The sequence below is a fragment of the Nyctibius grandis genome, chromosome Z, assembly GCF_013368605.1.
Source record: "Nyctibius grandis isolate bNycGra1 chromosome Z, bNycGra1.pri, whole genome shotgun sequence".
NCBI classification, from domain to species: domain Eukaryota; kingdom Metazoa; phylum Chordata; class Aves; order Nyctibiiformes; family Nyctibiidae; genus Nyctibius; species Nyctibius grandis.
Window position 1 is genome coordinate 53,149,439 of NC_090695.1, and position 20,527 is coordinate 53,169,965.

The 20,527-nt window shown below is 37.3% G+C and overlaps 1 protein-coding gene across 2 annotated transcripts in view; it reads right to left on the minus strand.

The window, feature by feature from the left end:
- The window catches only part of KCNN2 (potassium calcium-activated channel subfamily N member 2), a 74,522-nt gene that overhangs the window by 15,782 nt on the left and 38,213 nt on the right, over positions 1 to 20,527 (minus strand). The window contains exons 5-6 of one of the 2 annotated variants that reach the window (XM_068423093.1): positions 19,419 to 19,457; positions 8,960 to 9,101 (exon numbers count right to left, since the gene is read on the minus strand). In XM_068423093.1, the coding sequence (XP_068279194.1) occupies positions 8,960 to 9,101; positions 19,419 to 19,457 (181 nt within the window). The remainder of the gene's footprint in view (positions 1 to 8,959; positions 9,102 to 19,418; positions 19,458 to 20,527) is intronic. The other variant, XM_068423092.1, reaches the window with a different exon arrangement.

The window sequence follows — 20,527 nt, forward strand, 5'->3', positions numbered from 1 at the left end:
TCTTCTTGGCCACAAGGGCACATTGCTGGCTCATGGTCATCCTGCTGTCCACTAGGACCCCCAGGTCCCTTTCCCCTACGCTGCTCTCCAACAGGTCTGTCCCCAACTTGTACTCATATGTGGGGTTGTTCTTGCCCAGATGCAGGACTCTACACTTGCCCTTGTTATATTTCATTAAATTTCTCCCCACCCAGACAGAACATTTGCCCTCAGTTGCAATGTTTTATGACTCCAGGCTCTTCCATCTCATCAGTATGGAAGCAATGAATCTGAGCTCTAATAAGCCCTTTCAGATAAAATCCTTTGCATTATGTCTTGATTAGGAAAAGCTCCCTGGAAACACGTACAACTCTCATATGTAGTTTTCTTTCAAATTCCTCCCCTTCTTTTTTAGGATATTACTTACTATGAAGCCTAGCAAAACCAGTGAAAGTATTTAAGATTCTGGTGTGCCAAGATCACTTGTCTTGATCCTACATAATGCCTTGTTGTTTCCCACTCTCTTTGCTATATGGAGATGGTAAACTGTTGAGGAATTTGGACTATATATTTCTACTGTCTTTATACAGCACTGGTATCAAGAGGATCAAGGGTTAAAGTCCTGAAGTGCTACAGGAGTGTAAATAACAATAAATAAAGATGGTAGGTCTGTATTAACCAATTATACTGTACACAACATAATACTAGACCTGACTTTGCCTTTTTTCTCCTTCAGATCCTGCTGTGGTTTACTGAGATTATGTATCAATATACTTACTACATACTATACAAGCTAAGATGCCTTTAGCAGTCTAACCACAGTCCTTTGTCCTCTTCACTGATGCAGCCCACTCTGAGCTTTCTGCTCTTATCACCAGAACCAACAGACCAAAGCTGACTGACTTAAAAGTTACCAGAGAGAATTTTGCATTATGGTAAACCACAGCAGACACAGACATGGCAGCTAGAAGAAAAAAGCTGGTGTTGCCCAAAGTCTCCTTTTCTGGAGATATTCAAAATCCACCTGGACACGACCCTGTGCAACATGCTCTAGGTGAACCTGCTTTGGCAGGGGGTTGGACTAGACGATCTCCAGAGGTCCCTTCCAACCCCTGCCATTCTGTGATTCTGTGATTCTGCAACCGAAGTATCCAATGAGGGTGGGGCTATGAAGTTTGGATCAAGACCATGCCTATCTGACTGCTCACACATGCTGAGACTGAGGGTTCACACTGGTGCAATACACAGTGATTGCATAACTGCAGGGTTCAGCCTTCAATGAAGTCTAGCATTTGCATCTAACATTCTGTCAAAGGCCCAGCTTCAGTGATAACCAAAGAGACGTGCTTGCAGCTCTTCAACTAAAGGGTTATCTAAGGCAAAGAATGGTCAGCACTGGTTGATAAGCCGCACTGAAAACAGCATTTGGTCAGCAGAGAAACCCTCTACTCGTCTAAGTAAATGCCTCTGGCATTTCCACTTGGTTCTTTCTTTGGTAAGGTTCCAAAATACCTCTACAAGACAACAATTAATTGAGCCATTTCTGCAACTGCCTGGAGGTCATATATATGCCTGGAGGGTGCTATTGGGGAGAAAGGAAGCAACACTGTGTATCAGTGTCTCAGCTGAAACTCTCCTGGCAGCTTTGGTATACTGGACTGGAAGCGAAGTGCAGTCTTTAGTGCTGTAGTTGTCACAGAAATGTCCTGCTATACTTGCCTGTAGCTGAAAGAAGGCAGTTGCCACATTTCTTGCTCATTTCCCTTGGGATCCACTGGGGGAGAGAGAAGGCCCGCTTTGCAGACATACGATTCTGGTGTGAAATTTAGCTCTGCGCCAGAAAGGGCACAACATTCCTCCTGCTGCTCTGCATAAAATGAAAATCCTGTAAGAATTTAAAAGGTACTCTGTCCATCTGGCTCTCTGGAAGTTGGACTTACAGGATCACCAGGGAAGAGGGCTGGGGGGAGATGGAAATCTTACTTGAAGTAAAAAAAAACCTCACCAAAACAAGCAATGAAGAAGTTGAGGGAGGAATCCATCCACAAGACAGAGGCCAGGGAAATGGAGTTGTATAAATGTGGTTTTGCATTTGTCATTGTTTACTGGGAGAGATGTGTAACCTTGCAACACTGAAACAAAATAGGATGAGTAATAGTACAACAACTAAGCCATCTCAGCCAAAAAGGTGAACTAAAAAAGTTTTGCATTATTTATACTTTCATATATTCAATATTTGCCTGGCTACTACTGTCTTCAGCAGAATTTTTCTGCACCATAGGTACAAATTTATTGCAACATTTAAACTTCTAATCTGTACAACAGCTGATGAGCAGATTCCTTTACTTCTAATTAGTCTGTAAGGTTTTCAGCAATGTTGCAAAAATAAGAATTATAAAGAGTATTAAATGTCGTATACAAATATGAAATTGATTAAATACTGTCAGACACAGTAATGGGTAGTGGTAGTGGGAGTAAATGTCTTTCCCTGAGTAATTCTGGGTACTGGGAAAGGCTTCTGAGAGAGCACAGAAAATGATGATTAATAAAATGAACACAATCTCTCTTCTACAGGGGAACCTATAAATGATAATAGTGTTAACTCAGAGAAGGCCAAGAAGTGAATGCATTCTGGTGGCTGGGCTCCTGGGAAACCTTCAGTGGTCATACAGCTAAAAACCCCTGGAGATCAAGACAGCTTCCGCCGATGTGCAAAAACCTTTTTGCTGAGCAAGACGGTGAAATCTCTTCACTAAACAAGCAGGCTCAACAGCCTACAATGCTGATGGGAAACATTACACTTCAATACAACAGGTACCGATGATGTTCTTTACACTTGTGTTGTAAATACAAAAGTTGCATGAGAATACATGTAAAAATATATTAAAATTGCTGTATTAAATCTGACAATTGGAGGTAGAGCCTCTGCCATCCTCTCACATTTCAGATTACTGGCCTAAACACCACTGCTTCAGGGATCACCCTCTGGAGCTTCTCAACTCAATTTTGATAATTTATTTTTCTTTACTTCAGTTAGAAATTTCATCCCAACAAGCCACAGACATAAAATAATCTCAAACTATAATTGTTCCTTACAAAAGTTTCCATTTTGTTCTGGAACAACAATAATAAAGGAGCTGAAGAATTTCTCAGCAGCCCAACTTTTAATAGCTTCAATCCTAATAATTCAAGTATGATTAACTGTCTTCTCCGTATTACATTTTTGCTTGACACACTGTCCAGTTAAGTTGTATTATGTTAGAAGGAATAAACATAATCTGTTCTGAATCCTGACATCACTTATATTTATTATTGAACTCTCAGAACCAACTTAATTAAATTCTACCATATATCTGAGACATGGACCTGAGATGCTACTGATTTGCATGAAAAGCTTTTCATATTTTCCTGTACTCTCAGGGATGTAAAAACTGAGCTGTGTTCTAGATTTTTGAAATTCCTCTAGTAGGCTTCTCGTCCACAAAACTATTCACCACATTGCTCTGACTTTTTACCAACAGATACTAGAAATGATAAAAATATTACAGATTCTTGATCAATGTGCAAAATGTTCTAGATAAACCTTTAAATAGCAATACAATCTATTATTCTTTTACCATTATCACAGAAAATGGAGTTGCTTTGATCAGTTCAACCAGACCTATCTGCTCACAAAGCAGTGTATTAGTCTTAATCATACCTTTTCAGCTCTTCAAGTGTGATTCAAAATACACTTCTGTGCTTAATAAACAATTGTGTTTCTGCAACTTGTTACAGAATTGAACAATGTAAACAAAAGTTTTCATTTAAAATCCCATGTTTTAGTCATTGTTATGCAAAATAATTTATGACCTTTTTGGACATTATCCATAGAAAGTTCTATTAAATAATTTTCATATTTCATTGCTCAAATCCGTTTCCCTTCTTTTTCTCTTTTTCAGAAATCATCCCAGAAGATCTGCAGCCAATGTCAACTATGCAGTTAGAGTCTACTTTTTTTTCTCCTTTTCTTACAATCTAGTAAATACTAAATTTCAAAGATGTTACAGTTCAGATTTTGCTAATAGAAAAAAATAATATGGTTAAAAACTATACTACTCTAGGTGCCACGTTCCTCTTGTAGATAGTTCCCTGTACTTGTTGGTAAGATCAGTCTGAGTCTGAGATAAAACTGTATGCACAAACACCACAACTTAAGCCTAGATGAAGAGTCCCCTATTCTCAGAAACACCTCATCCTCGTCACTTTTTTCGTGATGCATAGGAAAGGAATCGTGACTCTTTTGAACTAAACGCAGACTTCCACAAGGACATTAAAAGCTACAGCGTGAGAAGCTTTATCATCAGGTCTGATTCATTTTTGATTCACAATTTAAAACTGATAAAAACTAGTATCCCTAAGGCCAGATTATATACATTGACTGCATTGCGACTACTATAATAAGAATTCTGCACTTACATGAGTGGTGTTCAAATCCTGTAGTTAAAAGATGTTCAAATTTTTCCAAAAGAAACATCTTTAAATGTAAATTTAAGAAAACTTTCCTAATTTACTTCGTTCTTTCATAGGCTTAACAATCTCTTTGGAGTTCATTTCAATAGCAGAAGCATTTATGCTGCATTTCCAGTATTAGTGAGGCAGACACTGAAAAAAAGGCTATTTCATTTAAAGCAATCTTCACACCCAAGCTATAGCCAACCACCTTGTGCATCTTGTGACAGGACAATTGCAACTCCTCCATTTTATTGTAGCAGCATAGGTTTGACCTACTAGTTCTGCATGTCTGCTTCTAACTGTTGGTGGTTGTCTCTGCAGGAAGATTCTGCATTTGCGTCATACAATAAATGCACTATCTCACCATATAATGCTGGATGTAAAAGGAAAGGGTCCTTCTCAAACCTTGCAACAGAACCTTGTATTTGGAGTTGCAAGAATGGATTGCCATAGTTTTATCTTGTGTAGGTACAAAAGCTTACAGAGATCTGTAAAAATTATCCATCTCACAGTCAATAATTATGAATCTTCCCATATATTTTCACACTTGCCCCCTCCTTTTACTTATACCAATTTCTACTTCCCTTCTTTAAATTTTTGCTAACTTCGTTATACTCCTCATAAAGCAAGGAAAATTTGGCAAACGACTTCAAGGCCCTAACTTCAAAAAGCCATTAAGGAGATGGAAGTGCTGCCTGTATAAGCAGTTCCTCTTAGCACCAGCACAAAGTGCTCCACCTATAGCTAAGCTCAGCCTGCTGACTAGGATACGAGAGGTCTGCTTGGGTGTGCATTGACAACCATGGATGGCATCTTCAGTGGGCAGACAAAACTCCGATGAGCTGCATGGCATGGTGAAGATGCCATAGGTCTCCACATCTCCTCTATATCCTATTCTGATAACAGTGACACCACTCACATTTGTATGCACCCATCACGCTCTTGCAGATCTACCTAATGTATACAGAGGGCAGAGGACACATTTGCTATCCGATTTATAGTCCACCTGGCCCATAGTCTACTACTGCTATCTAGTGAAATCTCATTGGAAAAACACCAACAGGTAATCGATTTGAGGTACCCAGTTCAGTTTCACGTGCCTGTCTGTAAAGCATCTCTGCCTTAACCCATGCCACCTACTGTGTATCATGCTGTGTCAGTATTTTCATTAAAATGTCACATATTTAAGTGCTTTGCAAGATCAAAAAGTAAATTGTTCAGTATAACTACCTATTTTTTCAGTATTTGCCTTCTTTGTTCACAGGCTGGGTTTTTTTTTTAAATTTTACTAATATATTAATCAGACTTCTTTGCTGGCTTACTCTTAATGATTCTCAAGGCTTTTTTCCTTATATAATAATCTGAATATGTGTAAAAATTTTCCTATTTTCCAGCAGTGTGCATTTGCAGAGTTTAAAAGATGCCACTTGAACCAGTGCCTCGAGATAGCAGTAGCTGCAGTTTCAATAGCCAGCACAACTTGATGCCATCAGCAGACTGCATAAAACCTACTTCCCAGGCTGAAGCACAATGCAGGGTTCAGCCTGAGCAGTCCAATTTCCATTGCACAGAAAGTACTTCCTGAGGCAGAAGTGGGAGGAGAACCAGGGCACCTGGGCTCTTCCTTCATTTCGGTCAAGACACTGAAGGAGCCCTCCGTGGGCCACCAGTTTTGCAGAGCCAATATTAACTCTTCAGTAGTCTGTGTAACTACTCTTGTATTCACAAGTATTTCTATTGATCCTCCTTTCCACCCTTTTTAACAGGGACCTTATCCAAAAGCAAAAACTCAGTGGTATTTGGTATTGATCACACTAATCCAACAACATATTTGCTACTTCAGATGCTAGGGAATTGCATTTTTCCTCTTAAAATCACACAGTTTGATTTTGTTACATTCACTCAACAATTATGCTGGTGTATCTTTTAATTACACCATCAACCACTCCTATTGAAATAAAAATCGGTAAGTCCGTTCTTTTAGGATCTTATCTTTTCCACAACAAACATTGATTAGTTACTGTACAAGTTTCAGAAGAGTAGCTGGTTTTAAAGAATTATATTCAAGACCTATAAGCTTTTTGGTATTGCAGGTTAGGGTGGAAAATAGCTCGTTATGTTCCCTGTTCATACTTTATATCTTTCAGATCCTTTATTAAAAAATAAAAAAGAAATAAAAGAGTAATTTCAACATCTGACTTTCTCCCATTGCTTCATATTTTTTTTCACAAAAATGACGTTTGGGAAGGCCATATTGCAGATGTCCTTAAAAACGTAATTAGGGGTCAGGCTTTCAGTACTGTTTTACCTGTCATCGCACTAGCTACCTGGCTTGCTTATTTTTGGTTGAGAATGCTTTCTGTCTCTGAGGTATTTATCCCAAAATCATTACCATGAGACTCTGATTGGAGCCTTCATGCTTCCAAAGCAGCTGCAGAATTTTTAATCATCAAAACCAATCAATCAAAGATATGAACGTGAGTATCATCCATACATTTCACAAATCTAATTTTCAACAGAATCTTGTTTCAGTTGTGAAAAAGAAATGCCATGTGTGGAAAGAGTACACGTTATTCAGTACTTTAGTTTTTCACCAAAGCAATGGAAGCAACTGCCACAGATAATTTTACATATGAATCTGAATGGTGCTGGCATAAGCAAAATGACAAATATATCTTATAATTTCAGCTGCTGTGTGGTTCATTCACAGGTGTATAGAATAACATTTGCAATAATATGGAGTCTGTATTTCTGATTTTATTTTTACCTTTTTTTCACTGTAATTAATCATAAGCCTACCCACAGCTATTCAAAATAACAGTCCAGATGCTGCTGTCATTTGCACTAGCATAAATGCAATAGCAGTGTGAAACCCATAGATGATTATTATCAATACTACTATTCTCATTGCACTTCTGCAGGGCTTTGAAGGTCCTAGATTTCTGTTCCTGTAAGTTTTTTCATAATGAAATGCCAAAAAGTGCTGAACAATTTGAGTGAACAAAATGATCTGATATCTGCATCTTCAAGTATTTGCTTCTTATTTCTAAACAGTGCACGGGAAGAAGGAAAGCTTTATAACAGGGTTCTGTCCCCACGCTACACATCCCTGTGGCAATATATACTGCTTGTCCTCCTTTTTTCCTAATGAACTTATGACCATGTTTTATTCTCTCTGGCATTAAAATCCAGCTCAGAAAGAGAGGCAAGGGCAAATACCCCAGAAGATGGCAGATTTGAGCTTAGCCAGAAACCTTTAAAAAAGCCTTCTGAGTCATTCCTCTTTTTTCAGCCTGTACTTTCCAACTAAATTGCAAACTCTGTATTTGAAGAGATATGCATTTGTGACCACCTGCAAAATATACTGGAAGTCTTTCTCAATAAAGGTCAATGATCTGAAACCCATCAGATGTTTAAAAAAAGAAAGGCATTTTGAAAAAATACTTAAACATTGCAAAAATGCATTGAACTATTTTACTCTTTGGACACAAAATATAGTCTTAAAAACAAAAATTTTACCAAAACGTCTGTTCAAAAGGGGCAACTATTTGATACCATTTGTTTTCAGCCGTAGTCCCAATATACCTGTTTTAACAGAAAGTAGATATTGGAGCTGCATTACTTATGATCAACAGCAAAAATTCAGAAACAAATATGTATCTTACTGCTATATACAGTATATATGATGCTCATTCTGCCCTTCTCGTTCACAGGGACGTTTACACAGGAGCTGATACAAATGAAAGCGTCAGAGTCCGGAGATTTTTACTTCTAATTTACTGTAGATATGCATAAATTTCCCAGACTTTATAATACATCATTTTACTCCTGCCTAACTTTGACCAAATGTTGCAATACAGAAAAATTAAAACCAGACATTAAGTACAGTTTATAAATATATACTGAATAAGCATGGACTAACAGTTGCTGAATCGTATCAATGGTAACAAGAACTCTTACAGTGAAAGTTGAACTACATAAATCCACCTAAAGCAATGGAATGCTATGGATAGTATGTTATTAGACTTCTAAGAAATAATGTAGAAAACTACGCTCAAGCAAAATGCTTTAGGAGATTAGCCACCATCATATTTCTTTGTTTGTGAGTAACTTAATTTTAAGAAACAAAAGTCAGAACTGTAGGTTCATTATTAGTACTGGTCCAACTACACATGTCCAAAGATAATTGAGATTATATGATACCTTAACATTTAATGAAAGACTCTGTTGAGATTTTGAAGCTGCGAATTATGTCAGGGTGGAATTTGTTTCTCTGTATTTCATAACACAGCTGCTAAATTTTATGTAAAGAGGAAGAAAGTCCTCCATTCCACTACCAGGAATGAAAGACCATGGGACTGGTGTGAGTAAGGATATATATTCTACAAGCCAGCAAATAAATATTTCTTCATGACTACCACAAATTTTGGGATTAATTGCAGCAAATTTAATCTCATACCCAATGAATAAATTCAGAAACTCTCACCATGATTCCAGTGAGTAAACAGACTCCTTTCCCACAGTATGTATTAGGTACCATGTCACCATATCCAATGGATAGAAAAGTTATTGAAATCAACCACATTGCTCCAAGGAAGTTGCTAGTAACATCCTGTTGATCGTGGTACCTGAAAAAAAAAAGAAAACAATTTCTTTATCATGAAAACTTTTGTTAAACTTTTGTGCTGTCAGAAAGAAATTGCATTAACTGGTCATACAACCATTCTTGTATTCTACAGTTAGTTCCTTTTTAAAAGCAGCTATAAGAAACTGAATAAAACAAATACAATTACATCAGCAGTAAATAAACAGAAAGTACAACAATAGCACTAGTAGTAGAGATACTCAGGATGGTTTATAATTCAGTATTCTGTTATTATTATTAAAATAGCAGAAACCTCTTGTTTTTTAATAGAATCTCTTTATTGGGGTACAAGTCCTGCTAATCCTCTGCAGCAGCATAAGACACCGGTCTACTATAATTGCTGCAGTCTGAGGCTAATATGAAAGTCAGAAAAGGATGTGTGGGCAAGCAGACAGCAGAGCACATCTCCATCTCCTTGGCCTAAATGCACATCCCTGATTGGAAATCTAATCATGAACTATCATGTAAATGCTGTCTTAGACAACCCAAGATCTTCCCTCTCCTTCAACATGTTCAAGATAAATAGAAAAGTAGGCCATTACATTTCTTGTCATCAAAAGATCTTTACCTTAAACATAGCAAAACCTCCCTTTTGTGTTAAGTCACCTATTAAGTGTAATTTCTTGATGGGCCATTTGTTGTCTTGGTTTTAACACTGTAGTGGAATATGTTCATTTTCTCCTTCAAAGAAAACAAGTTTAGATGAATAATCTTGTCTTCACACGACACGTATACATAATCACTGGGAAGCCATAAGAACACATTTTAGGGCTAAAACCTGTTGTCACCACTCACTCTGTGGGGGAAAAATGCCTAATAGCCTAATGTAGGTGGAATTTTGCTCCCCAGACAGAGTAGCTCTGCGACAGAGACTACCTGTGGCAGCCACAGCAGCCTCAAGGCTGCAATAACCTCTGCAGCTGCTGTGAAGCCTCAGGTTAGCTATCTATGCTGTTGGATCCTCAAGGGTATTATTTTAGCCAGTTCCTAAATCCGTGTCTCACAGTGGGTCACAGAGGTCACAGAGGGCCATGAGGGAATTAATTCACGAATCCTTAAGCAACCTGCTTTCCACAACTGAAATAATTGCTTCAGTTTTCTTCCTTTCTGGACTGCCGTCTCCATGACAGAGCAGGAATGCAGAGTGAGCACAGAGGCACTCTCAGGAAAATTCCCTATTCTCTCACTTGCAAGTTATTCACTATAAATATCTGCAAAATGCCTTCTTCAAAGTCCCACCTGTGCCCTGATGGTTACAACAACTTAAAAACTCTTTGACTGCCAGAAACTACAGCAATCACTCCAAACAAGTCTGTTCCACATTTTGCCTATACTCTTCTCTCTCCTGGTGTCAGTGTTGTCTTTCTCACATACTTCATACAACCCTTTGAAGGTTTTTTGTTCTGCACCTAGAACAATCCAGTTAACAGGCCACATTTGGAGCTCCTAAGGATGACAGCAACACAAATAATGACAACCACAACCGCAACAAGAGTAGTAAAAAAGAACAACAGCAAACTTGTGAAATATATGGATGCAGGGAGAGAGAAATATTCATCCCATCCAGAAGGCAAGAAGAAAGCCTATGCATCATGCAAGTCCCTACAGGGTATCATAAGTGATATGAACCATAGGCTTGGTTGAACTTCACAGAAGGGAGCTAAAGCCACAACACGTATTCTAAGGCCAGCAACTCAGTTAAATACCAATAAATGCTTACATAAATATTTAGAATACATTTCTTTAATGCTCCTCTTTGCGTTTTGAACCTTGACATTTCTGTACTTCAGATAGAAAACAGTTTGCTTATGAAGATGAAAATGCAATGCAATGCTTTTGATTTTTCCTACATGTTGTCCAAATAGTTACACCCTCAGAAAATTTCAGCCCTACATGGTGATAATTATAGCAATCTTGCTATGACTGGGAACAGAACATTCAAACATACAACTCAGTAAGTTCCTGAAGTAAACACCAATTTCACATAAAGAACATCAAAACCTCTCTCTTAAGCCTTGAACAATAAAGGGAAAAGATAATGGAGTCTTTATCCATTTATCCTCCTTCACCCATGCCAGAAAACACAGAAGCCAGTCTACACATAGATCATTTAACAAAGGTGACATAGGGTTAAATTTTACAAAGCACAACAGTAGTTTTTCAAGTTGCATTGGAGACATGGATCTTAATTAGTAAGGTCCCCTAGATGAAATATTCATTAAAGCCATCTGCATCCATATTTAGTAGCACACTTCAAGGACCTGTTCAAATGTTTTTATCTTGTTAGCTCAGACCTCTTGGATTTCCTACTCTGAATATTTCACCTGCTTGTAATTTTAAGGTTATAGTTCAGCAATCAAACGGTGCATACTTAATTTAAAAATCACCTTCAATACTTACGACCTTACTGTGACTACGAAACAAAGTATACTTCGTACCCTCTCTATGGGCTCAACTGCTCAAGCATGGCAATGCATGCAAATTACAACGCAATTTCATCTTTCCACAAAACCAAAAACCTCGTTTTCTCTCACTGTACACAGAAAGTTGAAGGAATGACTTCTCATGCTAAAATCTGTAAGTAAAATAGAGACAATCTAAAAGGAGGGTGTCACTGTCCTGATAATCCCATCATTTCTGTGCCAAATTTATAGAAAGGTGGATTGGTTTTGTCTTGTTTTTTTGCAGCCTCACTCATGATTTTTGAATCTCTGTGGTTAGTAATTCTGGTACCTGCCTACATCCTGCTGATTTTTATAAGATTACAGTTGTGCCGGCATACACTTCCAAGTGCTCTGCTATGTTATTAGGCACCACCATCACTTGGGATTCAAGCCTGAATGTGCAAAGTCAGGGGACTCTTTGGCTACCCTGCATCCACCATCAGTCAGCAAATTATTACATCTATATCAAAACAGGAAAAGCCATTTCTTAAAGAAGTAGGAATTGCAATGTCTTATTTGTACAGCCATGGGAATGCCTGAAAATGAGCACCGGAGGCATTTAAATTGTTTTGTTTTGAGGAGGGGAAAAGAATCTACTCATCGTGGTTTTGACTTGCTTTCAAAGTTACCACAGCCCTAAAGACTGAACTTATCAATTTATGCAGGGAACGGTAAAACGAACACAGCAGAAGTCAAACTTTCCCATGTTTTTCCATCAGTGCATCTCTAATGTGTTGCACTCAAGTCACCAGAAGGCCTGAGAAAAGTCATTCCCCTCACTATATTTTTCACTTCTCTATTGAGATTACCCCAAGCAGAGCCAATTGCAATGGACATTGTAGTGAGGAGAAAAGCCATCCACATGAAGAGATGGAGGAGAGCTGTCTCGCTCACTGTCAGTTGTCATCAGCCACTACAAACATCTCCTCCTTCCAGCTGGACTGTGAAAGACAGTTTGGATGTAACACACTCCAGAATTCAACTGCAGTTTTCCTAAACTATCTATTTACTCTGTATCTGAGAGCTCTGAAATCCGACAGGAAAGTACTGTACCATGAACAGCTTGGAAACCTAAAAGTTCAGGAAGTAAAGAAAAAGAAACAAAGATTTTCTTTCAGTGACAAGTTCCACACAAAGAAAAATCCAGTCATTACCAACTAAATTCCAAAATGTAAGCTTTTTGTCATTAATCTTCAGTTTGATGAAACTTTTTTTTTAAGAAGATTTTGATTTTTAAAGTTCTAATTACTACAAAAATATTTATTTAAATATTTAAAGCCCACTATTCTTGGTCAATAAAAACTTGCACTAGGAACACAGTGAGCCACTTGAAGATAAGAGCTAGTATTTAATTGTGTTAAAACTGCAGCTATAAACAGGTTGATTTTCTGGATCACATCCAGCCTCACATGGCAGCAGAATAAAGGGTCATTTAGAAAAGCTGGGCATTCCCCCGAGGTAGGAAAATCCTTGGCTGAAGTCACACAGGCATAAGTATTATTTATCACTTTTTCTCTCCTTCTCTAATAAGGAATATGCCAGCAGGCAGGCAGTGCTGCAGCTGGAACATGCTACTCACCAGGCAATCCTCATCCTGTGAAACACCACTATCCAGTTCTCACCAACCAGCATATGTAAGTCCTGTGACTACTCTAATTTAATGCAAAAATAGATGAACGATTAGATTTATGCAAAAATAGCATGGCTTGATTCCTCCTCATGCCAAATTGAGTGGGAGGTTTACCATTCATCTCAGGAAGACATAAATATATTTTCTCAGTTGACAGTACTGCAGTGGCTTGGGTTGTCAAAGCAATACTTCAGATTCTTTATCAAACAGCAGTCTTTTTCTTCTGGTTTCACAATTGGTATTGTGATTTTCAGCACTACTTTCCTTCAGAACTATGTTCACATTTGATGAAGTTTCCTTTAACTGGTAAATCATCCGCACACAGTTATCACACATTGACATATTGACATTTAAGACACATTCATCTTAACAAGTAATAAGAAATGAAGTATAACATTAAGCTTGACCACTGGCACATTAATTCACACTTAGCAGCTTCATTTCAGTTTATCTTGCCTCCATGGACAGCCTCTGATAACTCTGCCATCTTTGGTTTTGCATTCTTGAACAAGTCAAGGAAAGAACTAAAAAACTGTTGAAAAGATGACCCTTTCTGTAGGGAAGAAAACTGCCTGCTTTTACCACAATCATGAAGAAATTCCTGACCTGCACTACAACGGCAATGCAGGCTGAGTTTAGTCTTGTCAAACCTGGAAAACTTTTAGACTAATTACAGCTGGAACAGACTCAGCCCATTAAATCAGAAAGTTGTCAAGACTCTGCTGAGACACTGATTGATCTAACCAGCTATTAGAGCTCTCCCACAGTATCAGGCCATTCTGTTACTAAGTGCCTTTTTAGTCTTAGTTAGATGGTAGATACTGGCAGCTTTTTATCTGTTAATACAGTGACGATAATAGACAGGTCTTTTTATTCCTTCTCACTTCCTCCTGCTTAAAAGAAAGGGAAAAAAGAAAACCACAACGGCACTTGGAAGGAACAGCGGGGCTGAATCTCAGTCTAATGAAGTCAATGGAAGAAATTTTGCCTGCCTTGACGGGTTTAAGATCAAAAAGGCAGCTTGAAAAGCGCATGTCACTCCCTGTCTTTTTTCTAACATGTCCGTTGACATCCCCCAAGTATTTATGAACGGCAGCAAAAACGTTCTTGTCACAAAAAACAGTTCATGAAAGTGCAAAACATCATGGCAAATGTCTGGGTGTCATACAGACAGACCCACATCAGTAGGAGTTCTAACCCAACCAAAAATAACGTGTGCGAGTAAGCTGTCTGGATTGCTTCCACAGGGTCAAAATGTTCATGATTTTCTATTAAGCGTATTTGTGGACTATTTATGGGAAACTATTAAATCCAACAGAGAAATTTTAAGTATCATTATGTAAGTAGCATATGTTACCTAAGATGGATAGAAAAAATAATCTAAAAGAAAACAAGAGGACAGAGGAGAGAGATAAATCAACATAAAAATACACGGGTGAGATGGCATGTTTTAAGAAATTTTGTCATTATTCTTGAATATAAATTGCAGTTTAAACGTAAGTGTGAAGACATGAAACTATTTAAACCCCTAGCTGCTGTTAGATATCTACCTCTCAATGCCTAGGCAATGGGTAACTTACCAGTAGAGAAATAAGGACTAATTGCCATTTTTCCAAAGGGTACCAAACTTTTATTTGACCTCCACTGGTAAAGGCCTTGCCTCGTTTTCCTGGTGCTGTAAAAAGCTCACGTTCTGCTAAATCGGTATACCTGTCTGCAGCCATGGGGGATGGAAAGATTTTCCATCTTTCCAAGAGAAGTCATTCAGCTACAAGCATAATCTGAAGATATCAAAGTTGCTGAAGCTCCTTAAAAGTATTACCAGCCTTTTTTTTTTTTTTTTTAACCTGCATTCAACAAGTGTATAAGACTGTTAAGGACAATCTGTTAAATAACTTCTACAAGTACTGGGAAATTGGGAAACCTTTAAATTTGTGACAGACGGCAATCCACTAAGAGGAACAGCAGCAAAGGTAGGAGTGCTCCGTATCAGTGTACAAAAAAAGTACTGCTGTGAATAGAGTGATCACTACTGCTTCAGAAGGTCTTAGGCTATATCAAAACACTAATATGTCTTATGAAAGTTTTTAGAGAGTTTGTTCAAGGAGAATTTTTTCTTGCCTCGATTAAGAAACACACCCACCACCCCCCAAACCTCACCTTTGGGGCTTATCCCCCAGTATAATAATATTCTTACTCCCACTGTGTTCTTTTCAGTATTTCAATCTATTTTGTTCCTGCAGCGATATAACTGAAGTAAAATCTTATCTCCACTGAAGTCAACAGCAAAGTTCCCATTGATTTCAGTGGGACTAGGATTTCTATTCCATTTTTTTTTTTTTTTGCCAGAGTTTCTGCTGATCATCCCTTAAAATGGTTCCATTTAGTGTTCCCATGCTTATCTATCTCAGAATTCTTACTCTGCCTTTGTCTTCATCTCACATTTTGGATGCCAATAAAGCTTTGCTGTTATGAGTATCATTATGTATATCAAGAAACATCCTAATAAAATTGTTAAGCTAATTAAACTAAAAAGAAAATGTAAAAATTTATGCATCCCGTCTTCAACATTTAGAAGCATAATAAGGAAATGAAATGATTGTTTGGGGATTTAAACTTAGCTATAACATATATTTACTTCCAACATGCTTGTTGTGACTCAGTAGAATAATGAATAACATGAAAGATCTTGGAGAGCTGTAGTCAGAGTCTTAAACCAACCCTTAACTCCTACCAGCCTGAATGAGTTCTGCCTACAGCAGGGTTTTTTAAACATATATCCTAACTGCTTTGAAAAACAATCAGGTTCACTGTGTCTAAACATCACCCATTTTAATAAAATATGCAAAAGAGAAACAGAAAAGAAAGTAAGGTCAGTAGGAATACCTTTCTGGCTCTCAGAGATGAAAGCTGGGACTAACAGTAGCAGCTGTCATGAAGGTTACATGACTGATTCTTCCCATTTCAGAAAACTTATATTAATTATCCTTTGTGTAAAATTTTGCCCAGTGTTAAGTATTTGGACTAATACATTTTATTATATTCAGACAAACTTCTTTCGGATAGATCTAGCTTCCTTACACTATGGAGCAGGCTCAGGTATTCAGCTTCTCCCAGCTCTGCTGAAATTTATTTACATTTGATGGTATTCTGTCTCCAGCAAAAACAGTTTTCATGTTTCGCAGGGGTGCTTTCAGATTTTAAAAACCGAACTCTCTAGCCTTTCCCAACTCCTATATACATGCCCAGACTGTGCAGAAAAACTAAGCATGCTTTATATCGCTCAAATGTTAAGAGGCAAACTCAGACTCTAATGGTTATTGTTAGCTGCTGGATCAAGAGTAGCAATTGGCACTGAACAGTAAGGTCTGGAACAATCTTTATTCATGAACTTTGGCACGCGTATTACAATTTGCTCCATAATTCCATGATCATATGCTGTTTTTTAGTCTTCACAAAAACATACTAGTACCTTTTTCAGTGCAAAGTACAGCTCTGCTCCAGGGATGGACCACCATAGCACAAAATACTTTATTGTCATACAATTTTCTGCCTCATTTTTTGGAAATGAAAAATCACGTTTTAATTTTTCATAGCTCTCTGACAGACTCCCTGCATGAAGTTAACCACCTTTATTACAGCTTATCATTATTTTGGTGGTCTTCACCTTCTCACCTTTCAGCTCCGTACTTCACAGTTTCATTAGCCTCGATGCTCAAAGCTCCGACTAAAAACCAAGGAACTCAAAGTCCTCTATAACAAAACGTATGTTTAAAAATAAATATCTTAAATTAGACATCCAAAAGTTGCATAAGATCGAAATTCTTCACTTTGCCAAAAATAGCAGCATATCCCAAAGCAGCAAAATAGCCCTTTAAATGCCTCAGTATCCATACATGAAGCAACATGGATGGAAAAATTCTTAGGGCACAAGTAATCGATCAGGCTTCCCACAAGGCACAGGAAAAAGAGTTGCTGATACCCTCTTTTTACTTTAGCAGCTTAATGACAAGAGTAGTCACCATGGGGAGCAAACTTGCTTTAAGGCCATTCTCAAGCACAAAGCTGATTCACATCAACATCTTCATCTCACTGCCCTACCTGTTAGGATACACATTGTGAAAGTATCACAGAATACATTTTTGAAGCTATTTCAACTTTAAATTGAATTCAAAATGGAGAGAGCATGACTCTAATCTAGTGGAAAGAGATATTTCCTTAAAGGTTTAGGACAGGAGCTGAAGAAGGGAACATGTCCATTCCAATCCCTGACAAACCACTCTCTTGAGTAAACAGCATCTCTGCTTTCAAAGCAAAATTCAACAAGTAATCCAGAAAGTACTCAGACCACAAATGCATTGACTAATAGAAATAAAACCCAAAATATTCAAGGACTGCTCTCTCTGTAGTTCAGTATATCATCTCTATCAAATAAGGTTCAGTAAAAGAAGCCACTATAAACACAGTCAAAAGAATATATAATGAATTAATATAAAAGCACTAAACTGAAGTGACAAAACCAAACTGGAGTGAAAACTTTTATTTTTCAGCACTGCACTGTGTAATCTCATTTTAAAAGATATATATATGCATGTAAATTTCCTTTCTGCAGCCATATTTTATTTTACATAGTATAATCTTTGAAATTTGTCAATATAGTAAGAATGAACCTTATTTTTAAGGTTTCCTTTAATCTTCCAAAGTCTGTAAGAAAAACTTCAGAAATAGAAGTCTCAGAAATCAGAATGAATCATTATGCACTTAAATTTAAGCCCATCCTTTTTTTTCTGACATAAAATGGCAGAACTAGGTAAAAGTTAGCCTTTATTTTCTCCTGTATGTGGGAAAAGGGGGAAGAAAAGAGGAGGAGGGGAAAATATACAACAAAGATGATGCTGAATTCTCAGAGAAGACTTTCTGACAAACTGAGCACTCTGAAGGTATTTTTATCTCATGGAACTGATTTCATTTATCATCATGCAAATTACTATTTTTTAATATCTTGGTTTTCTATAGCAGAAGCTGATATATTGCCTTCCATAAAAAGGAATGAAGAAGCCATAAAGCCTGCTTTTTTTTCTTTGGTCCAAACTTCATGAGAATATCAACAATTTTACCAACCTACACATGTTCTCTAATGCAATGAACATTGGAAATGGATGACCAAAAAAAAAAAAAGCCCCCCCCAAAAAAAAGTCCAAGCCAATTCCATTTTCCTTACAAATGAAAACCAAAATACCCTACAGATTGATCAAAATATATGTTCTGGATAAACTGGAGAATAAAACTGTCTTATATAGCACAGCACCTTACAAGTAACCATTTTACAAAATCTAGGCAGAATTTTTATTAAACTAACTTTGGATCAGAGCAGAAGCCTGCAGTCAGTGGAAAAAATTTCACTGACTGCCTCAGATTTGAGACTAGGCTCACATCGTGTACCATGGACACTGCTGGAGCCATACACTTAACCTAAATCAAGATAAAGTATACTTATTCCTTGAATATATTTTAATTTCCTTTAAGAAAATAAAGGCTGTATTGAGTTTAGTCTCTGTAAGTCACATTGCTTGAAACTAGACAGATTTTACTGAGTATTTATAAAGACAATTTCAAACCCAAAGTTTGTGTACTTTTGAGAGTTAGCTGAAAGTTGTGCCAGATTTCACTAAGTTTGTTACTGATGTATTGGCACAGTTAGTATATTTAATGTTATGAAACATAAAGTATAAAAACATAACTACATATTGCTATATAGCAAATGAAACAAGGAAAGCACTTGTAACATAAATATTTTCCACTTATACTTTTATGTCTGAAACTTCAGCACGAGATTAAAATCTCCAAAAAAAAAAAAAAAAAGAGAGTCGTGCTCTCTCTTTTTTAATTGTGGTCTTTTCATCAAAACAATCAGAAGGCTAGGAAAATACTTCAGGGTGAATTTTCGTGATTAATCCAGAGACGTTCATTTACTAGGGATCGAGAAAGATTATCTACACAGAAGACAGATTTTTGTGTCTCTCTGGTGCCATATGCCTCTCAGCGGAGTGAGTGCATACATGGATGAACTACAGGACGGACATCTGTCACAAGTCTCTCAAGGCAAATGCAAGTTGAGAGAATACCATAGTTTCAGTCAGGCTATCAGAAATGTAATACAGCAGTATGTAGTGATGAACTCTGGTGATTTAATAAAGGAATATCATCCTCGTTTGCTTACACAGACCTCTGCAGTGCCAGATTTGAAGACAGCAGTGTTGCCCAGCTAAATGCACGCAAAAAGAAAATACTTAAGAGATCTTCACTGTAATATGTTCAAAAATGCCAGATGCAGTTACGGTTTTCTTTACTCTGTTTTAGGCCTTGGCATATTGTCATCAAATTCTGTAATACTGGGAGTGTGAGATTATATGAAGTCTGACTCTTCTACTTTCTTCCTTACTTTGGCATTAAAACGGAGATTAAAACCAGGCTTTTTGGTTTTGATAATTTTTCATTTTCAAATTTGCTTGTTGTTTGCTTTCAGAATAGAATAACTTGTGGAGGGATCATCCTCATTTTAATGACAAACATTTAGCAAAAAAGAAAAGAAGAAAAAAGAAGAAAAGATCTTGCAGTATTTTCTCTAAAGACCATGCACATGAGAGAGCTCTTTCTACTGCCAATTTCTTTTTACCAAGACCATTTTGTTGCCTGATATCTTGGCCTTCATTCAAGACTTTGACTTTTCATTTCTATTAATTTCAGTGAAGCACTGAAGAAAGGAATGAAATCCTATGCTCTGAGGGAATTCGAGCAGGTGACATTTTCAGCAAGAAAGAGCAGTTACTTTTTGTCACTCTGTGTTATACTGGAGGGGAGAAGTCCAGATGCAGCAGCAACTGAACTTACCTTTTGCAGTATCTATACTTATAGCATCTGTCTTGCAGTCTACATGTTGAACGTGTTGGAAAAATCCTTTAATAGAACAGAAATTATCTAATGCCTGTTGATTGCTCTATTGGTAATTCCTGTGCAAATCACACAGTAGATGCATGAGGTATCTCTGTGACTTTCACACTTAAACTCAACTCTTTGGCCATGATTCAGGCAGGCAACCACATAATCACGGGTCATGCTTAAGTAAGGATGTACAGGATGGGAACATGTGAATTTGGGCATGCTGTCTGTGACTACACTGGCTTGATATGAAAACTAGATTTAATTTCAACTGTTACTAATTATTCCTTTTACAGACTGTGGAATGGTTCATAAAGGCTGTCAACATAATTAGTATTAAATTGCAACAAAGAGTACGAGTAGAAAGATGAAATGTTAAACTCGAAATCTAATTTA